This window comes from Corylus avellana, chromosome ca2, assembly GCF_901000735.1.
Source record: "Corylus avellana chromosome ca2, CavTom2PMs-1.0".
Taxonomy (NCBI): Eukaryota; Viridiplantae; Streptophyta; class Magnoliopsida; order Fagales; family Betulaceae; genus Corylus; species Corylus avellana.
The window spans coordinates 13,079,722-13,087,293 of NC_081542.1; the positions used below are offsets into that span (position 1 = coordinate 13,079,722).

The following is a 7,572-nucleotide window of genomic DNA, read 5'->3' on the forward strand; positions in this document are numbered from 1 at the left end:
AAAAATAATAGTAATAGCAACATCAAAATTCAGCTTCAATGTTGAGGAAGTGGGAGGGGGCAGATTGTGAAGAAATATATATATATATATATATATATATATATATATTGAGAATAACTTAGGTATCCGCTTACATTTTTTCTTTTCTTTTGTGGGCTGGGCTGTTTTCTTTTGGGTCATCTTGAACTATTATGAAAATCCAATATAACCCATGGAAAACAAAAGCAGCCCAACAAACTTCCTATTAAGGGTCTCTTAGTAATTTCGCTATCACAATAGAGCTACTTGCCCTTTCCCAGCTTTACCCTTCCGCTCCTTAATTCAGCTCGAGACCTCGACTCCGCAATTTCTACTAACGCACACGAAAACCGAAGAGGCTCCATCTTTCTGTCGAAGAAATTATGGTAAACATTTTTCTTTGTTCACTCTTTCTTTGTCTCCCTTTCTAATTATTTTTTTTTGTTTCACTTTTTTTTCCTCAGTACAATATACTCTCTGATGTTTCTCTCACAAGCTTTTCTTCAGTTTCTCTAAATTCTGTGTGTTTTTTTTCCCAATTTCTTCATTGGGTTTTCAAGAAATCTTTGTTTCCTTTAGTTTCTGATATCTGGGTCTCTTTTCTTTTGGGTTAATTTTGGTGGGTGCAGTTGTTCTTCTCGTACTTCAAAGACTTGGTGGGGCGAGAAGTGACGGTGGAGCTGAAGAACGACCTTGCAATCAGGGGGACTCTGCACTCCGTTGACCAATACCTCAACATTAAGCTTGAGAACACTCGGGTTGTCGATCAGGACAAGTACCCCCACATGGTATTCTCCTTTTCTTTTCAATTTTCTACTCTTTAGTACTCGTAAGTTCTAGGGTTTAGTACTCTTTTATGCTTATGGTCGGTTTGTATTTCTTTTTCTGGTTGATTTGTGGTCTTGGTCTCCTACACGTTGATGGAATGATAGTGGTACTTGGGTATGTGTGTGATTTGAATTTGGGCTTAGGGTATATGAAGGGTTTGAATTTATTTAGTTGTTTATGTATGATATTTTATTTGTAAGTTTTTATTTTATTTTATGATCTTGGTCTGACTAGTTTCTTTGTAAATATTATTGTGTTTTCTGATTGGATAACTATTAGACATAGGTTAAGTTGCAATTTGAAAATATAGATTTGGTTATTGGAACTGTTTATTAAAATTGTGTTTTGATATTTGTGTTGTTCTAAGAGAATATATGCTGATTCATCGAATAATGGAAGGTTATTTTTTCATTATATATTTGCATGTGGGTTGTCTGGCATCTCATCTGATAATCGGGAACTTTGGAAGTTATTTTGGTGGTACTCACTTGGCAAAAAGATGTCAAAATGGAGAATAGAGAAGGGGTGGTGGGGGGCGGGAGGGGTGAATTTCTTTGTGGCAAGGTCCTTTGCAAATAGATAAATAAAGTAACCAATAGTAGCATTTACTAGCCACTCCTGAACTTCAAATGATGAACTCTTTTCAATGCTAGCAAAGAGAAACTTCTTAAAAATAATTGTGCATAACATTTGACTTTGACTTTCTTTCATTTGTTTGTTTTTAAAGAATGGTATTTTTATTTTTAAATAGCCATAGTGGGATACAATTGAGAGTGTATCTTTGTTGTATGTCATGCAAACCATCTGAAATGAGTGCCCGTCTAATTTATGAGAAGTATTTCTAGTCTGATTTCTTATATTTCTTCATGTTTTCACATTCTAACACTGTTATCTTCCCATAAATACCATTATCAAGGTTTGAGGATCTTGATTAAGGAGTGGAATTGTTCTTACCTGTTCTTTCACCCAGTGGTAACTTGGTACTGAAATCAGCATCTAATTCATCTACGCAACTGTTTATCTGTCCGAAGAAAGTTTTAACCAGTGCCCATATAGGTGTAATCTTTTCTAGAGCTGGGACTTGGGATTGAGAGTTAATTTTTCTTGGGTTTGGATTCATTTGAACCTCTTAACATTGTAGAACAGGGCGGAGAAAGATTTGAATTGTCTTCAGCAACATAGCCTATTTCGGGTTCACCCGGAGCTTTGGCAATCACCCTAGGAGGTGTTATGTGCATGCACTCATTTCAATCCAACACTTCTCAGTTTGTGCCTCATATTTATCCTATATACTATGTTCGTATGGTGGTGCGAAAGCCGTTGCGCTAACGAACAAGCTACAGATTAGCGCAAAAGGGGGAACCCCCCCGGGGGGGGGGGTGTTCATTAGAGCTACAACATAATTAAACCCAAGTGAACAAATTATAGTTTTCCACACTTGGTTCATGTAGTTAGAATTTATTGGAAGAGTAGGGGAAATTATATGCAAAATGGGAATTTCTTTTGGCTAATGACACAGCTAGGAGATATGGGTGCACCTACTTTTAAGCTTTGCTTATATGGTAATCAGAAAGGTGCATATGAAAAGGAAAGGAAAGAAGTTTTGACAACAGCAAGATGTTGCTGCCACTTTCAATTAGGTTGCAACTTTGCAAGCTTATATGTGTGCATGTGCATATAAGTAGATGAAAATACATGTTCATATACATACATTTCTACATATTGAAGACTAGTTCTTTTCTGGACAGAGTTTTCCTCCTTGAGACCCAATTCTAATTTATATAGTCATTTTTTTTGGATATGATTGATTGTGGTTAACACTTGTGGTTGCTTACTCCTTTTTTTTTTGGTGGGGGGTGGGGGTAATGACCATGGGGAGGGGGAGGAGGTTTGTGGTTGCTTTACATGGCTTTGTCTTTTCAATAATCTATCTACTGGTTGTCTGACCCAACTAGTTTTATTGCTGTATAAAACTGCTTGTTTAAATGAACTTATTTAGGTTCTGTAAAAATATATTGCATGTCCAATATGAAAGTGTAATTTTTTGTTTCATTTTTCCTTATTTCTGTGTAACTATGCTGGATGGATTAATATTGTTTGTGTTGAGTGGCAGCTTTCAGTGAGGAACTGTTTCATCAGGGGGTCAGTGGTGAGATACGTTCAACTACCTCCAGAGGGAGTCGACATTGAGCTGCTTCATGATGCCACAAGAAGAGAAGCTCGGGGTGGTTGAATAATGATTTGTCTGTATCCTATGAACACTTGATTCAAGGTACTCATGGTTGAAACTATTTGTTGAAGCAAATGATGCATTGTATGTGATTTATGCTTAAGCAAGTTTAGTGCTTTTTGCCTACTTAAGCGAGTTGCTACCAGAACTTGCACGTGGCTTGAAATCCTGATACGTTATGATTTTAAGATCTCAAAAAGTCGAAAGGATCTGTATCTCAACTCAAATCTTAGATTATAAAGGTTCAATTAGGGTTTGGATTTAAATTTGAGTTTATTCAGATTTGAAGATACATAGTATCTAAATGATGGAAATATAGTGTGAGCCAAAAGTTAGAGGGAAGAGTTAGAGCAGCTATCTGTACTAGTATTGGTGGGAAGAATAGTATGCGTTATATATGCAAAATCCATTACTAGTTACAATGTCAACTTCAAACCTAGTTTGGAATAGATCTAGGAAAATGTGATTTGGAAAATCTTTGGATGATTTCACAAATCATAGATATATGTTCCTGGATCTATCATCCTTTTCAAGCTAACACATGCTAATGTGATCTGAAAAATGTGAAAATGTTTGGGGTATTATAGCTTGAATTACAATTATTTATTTTGGGACAATAGCCCATGGGAAGGACTGATTGGAGGATGAGGAATTAGCATACCGACTCGCGTTCTTCCTTCCCCTCCTTATTCCAATGGAAAATCTTTTGTAGGAAGTGTTACAATCTTTTGCTGGATATGTTTAGTAATGGTTTTGAGATTTTTTTTTTTTTTTTTTTTTTTTAAATTTAATTTAATTTAATTTTTTTAATTTGAAAATTGTGTTTTTGATGTGTATTATGTATATATAAAGGTCATAATTTTTTTAAGTTGGGTGGGTATTTGAAAAGTATTTTATATTTTGAATTATTTATTAATGGTTTTGAAAAAAAGTGTGTTTTAAGTTTTGAAAACAGAAAAGTGTTTTCAAAATTGCTGTTATTCGCTTATATTGCTCTTTTACAATCTATGGCAAGCCTTTATGCATAGGTGAAGTCTAATTTTAATAATGTGTATATAAGTTTTTTGATACAATTTTCTTGCAAATTGGTTTTTGAGGATGAAGTTTGTATTACTCGGGATATGTAGTACTTGAATACAAATTTTGGTTTTAGGCCGATGTTACAACCAAACAAATAAAATAGGAATACTTAATTCCATTACAATAACTTTATTCTCAATAACTCTGACTAGTATTCTTTAATCAGGGACGGAGCTCTGACTAGTATTCTTTAATTAGGGACGGAGCCAGCCTTGAGAATGGGCAGGGGCCATAGCTAAAAAAATTTAATGGGCAGGGGCCCATTAGCAAAAAAAAAACCATTAATTATTATTATTATTTTTTTTTAGTAGGGCCCCTAGCCCCTGCCAATCCCCCCTTCCTCCGTCCCTGTCTTTACTCAATTTTAATTCAGTAGACCAAACATGATATGGAAATTTAATTATTGCATAATTGTTTAGCTAGCTGTTCTAATCTTTAATAAATCAAAAAAAAAAAAAAAAAATGATTCGGCCATAGCATGTCGAATTAAACCATGAATTTTGTCACTGGCACACAACTTGGAAATGATAGGCACCTTTTTTTTTTTAATTGTTTATTAAAAAGGACACAAAGAGCTTGTTAAGATTTATTCTTGGCCTCAAAAAGAAGATTTTGAGGATCATACAATACACTCCATTTTAATAATTCTGAAGGCATAAATAGGATTGGAGTACTTCCTAATTGCCTGGATCATTATCTTTTCTTAACATACTTGGTTGACCAATGCAACAAGTCTTTATGAGCTTCATTGGCAGCCTTCACAGCCGTCGCATCAGTGTCGTTGTACCTGACTGTCCATCCATGCTTAACATTTGGATATATCTTGATAAAGTTTTTAACCTGCAAAATGCACCATTAATTGGAATCCCAAAGTCATTTTCAAACCTTCCAAATTATTCCTCACTATGTAATCCATGATAAAAATTCTCAATGGAGCTGATTGTTTAGGTTACCATTTTATGTAATTATGTTTATCTCAAATACTAGTTGCCGCATACAACGCTAGTAAGTCAAGTAGTATGAAAATAAGGATTCTCGTCAATTAACCGCCCGAATTGTTAGCAATTTGAGTAGTTAATGTGAGAGATACCCACTTATTTGGGCAGGTGGCTGAGCGGTCCAAAATTTATTTGAGCAAGAAAGTTTCATATGCGTTCTCTCACATTATTTGCCTAAATTACTAACAATCTGGACATGTAATTGTTGTGAATTCCAATCGGCAACGTGAACACCAATTATCTTAAGTTTGTAGATCCTTACCTTATCTTGAGACAAGACTGACTTGAACTCTTCGAGTTGTTTGGCTGGGGTGCCATTGTCTAGTTCAGCAGCCAATATGGCAATTGGAACCTTGACAGCTGAAGAAGAAGAAATGATAAGCATTTAAAAAAGTTTTATAGACAACAAGTGTGTGTTTCATGGATACACATAGTTGTTTCAGCCAACAAAAAGTAGAGCAATTATCCTCCTCATTATCTTGAAGTCCATCTCTTCATATTTAGTATACACATATTCAAGAATAATCCTTATTTTCCAGCAGCATTTTATATAGAGGTATGATAAAGGCTAAATTATGTACAACTTTGGCCCAATTTTTTTCTTATTTTCTATTATTTTTTTTTTTTTTAAAAAACAAAATAAATAAATAAATAAATTCTGAAGCAATAACATCCTATGTGGTCCTTTTCTTATTTGGTATTTTTTTAAAAAAATACAAAATAAATTTTTTTGTTTTGTTATTTTTTAAAAATGATCACATAAGAGAAAAATTGGGCCAAAATTGTGCCAAAAAGTTGTCCCTTTAGCAGTTCTCTTTTATATATGATAACAAATTCATGGTTTTACACCTATAAAATCTAAATTTACATTAACAGACATACCCTTAATATCATCCACAGTGACCCATGAAGGGTGTAACAACACTGCAGCTTTAATCAAATTAGTCTTTGCTATTTTTGTCACCACATTGCCTGAAAAAAACAAAAAAATTAACAAACAATTCAAAATACAAAACTCTTATAAAAACACCAAAATAATTTTTACCTTTATGTCTCGTCAAAATACTTTCAAATCGAAATCAAAGAAACATATCCCAAAACACATTAACAAACATACGACTTACCACCCCAACAAAACCCTGCTGCTCCAATTGCATGTATGCCCTTTTGTTTCAGAGCAGCAATTACTGGTTTAGCATCTTCAAATCCTTTGTCCTAAAGCAAACAATTATGATAGCAACAATATTAGTATGGCCATGGCACATCAATAATCTATATCAGTATGATCTGAAAGCAAATATTACATGGCTTATGAATTAGAAAATGGCAAAGAAATCATATTTAGTAGATACTGGAATGGTTTAAACTAAATTTAATGGCAATTAAAACAAATAAATACTTCTCCAACTTTATCTAAGAGGAGTTTGACACATACGGTTCCATGAATTTTTAACCAGACTGGAATTGTTCTAGAAGTATTTGCCACATAGGGATCACCAAAAAAGAAGTCAGGAACCACAGCATAGAATCCAGATCGAGCAACCTTGTCGGCGATTTTCCTTTAAAGTGACAATTGAAAGAACCCAAAATTACTCTTTTATAGAAATGTAGACAATTATATGGAAGTGGAATTCATGTACCTTTCAATGAGATTGAGATGCACAACAATTATTTGCTCGAATTGCTAACAATTTGAACCTGTAATGTGAGATGTCCCATGTAAAACTTACTTGTCCAAATAAATTTTGAGCTACTTTACATGGGATTTCTTGTATTACACGTCTAAATTGCTAGTAATTCGGACAGGAGAACTGTCGTGGATTCCAATGCATGACCAAAACTTTTTATGGCCAAAGTAGGAAAAAAGACAAAAAGAAAAAGGATCAATGCGAGGGAGCTGCAGCTGATCACAAAGCAGAAAAGAAAGGAGGCATCCAAGAGATATACAAAAGCTTCATGTAGAGAACAAGAAGTTGGCAAGTGGGCTTACCTCAAATGTGGTGCTTCATAACCTGCAAAGAGAAGGCAGGCAAAGTTGTTAAAACTATGCACAAAAATACTTTGAATTAATTGGTGATTTCTTTCAAAATTGGTCTCCCCCTTCCAAGTGTGCTCAAATGATAATATAACCATAATCCAATTTTAAACATATAGAGATGGAAATAAACAAGTAGTGAACAATCTATAAAGACAAAATGATAGAATTCATTATATTTTGGGGAAACTTCAGAAAACCCCCCTGAAGTTCCAGCCGATTTGAAATACCCCCCCTGAATTTCCAAAACTCTCATTTAAGCCACTTGAACTTCCATTTTCTCTCACTTTGGACCCCTTTAACATTAAACTACGTCGTTTTGAATGTTTTATACCCATTTTACCCTTCCCCAAAACTACGTCGTTTTGTATCCTAAAATTAAC

At 34.3% G+C, this 7,572-nt stretch overlaps 2 protein-coding genes across 2 annotated transcripts; one reads left to right on the forward strand and one right to left on the reverse strand.

Annotated features, from left to right (window-relative positions):
• The first annotated feature begins 295 nt into the window (after positions 1-295).
• Positions 296-3,202, forward strand: LOC132171215 (sm-like protein LSM2). The gene is made up of 3 exons (XM_059582475.1): positions 296-404; positions 648-806; positions 2,960-3,202. Exons 1-3 carry the CDS (start codon positions 402-404, stop codon positions 3,077-3,079), a joined length of 282 nt encoding a protein of 93 aa, XP_059438458.1. The 5' UTR covers positions 296-401; the 3' UTR covers positions 3,080-3,202.
• A 1,461-nt stretch (positions 3,203-4,663) lies between these two features.
• On the reverse strand, positions 4,664-7,287 carry LOC132169080 (endo-1,3;1,4-beta-D-glucanase-like). The gene is made up of 6 exons (XM_059580168.1): positions 7,145-7,287; positions 6,590-6,713; positions 6,279-6,369; positions 6,037-6,126; positions 5,417-5,514; positions 4,664-4,996 (listed from the first exon to the last, which is right to left on the reverse strand). Exons 1-6 carry the CDS (start codon positions 7,285-7,287, stop codon positions 4,850-4,852), a joined length of 693 nt encoding a protein of 230 aa, XP_059436151.1. The 3' UTR covers positions 4,664-4,849.
• Between the last annotated feature and the right edge of the window lie 285 nt (positions 7,288-7,572).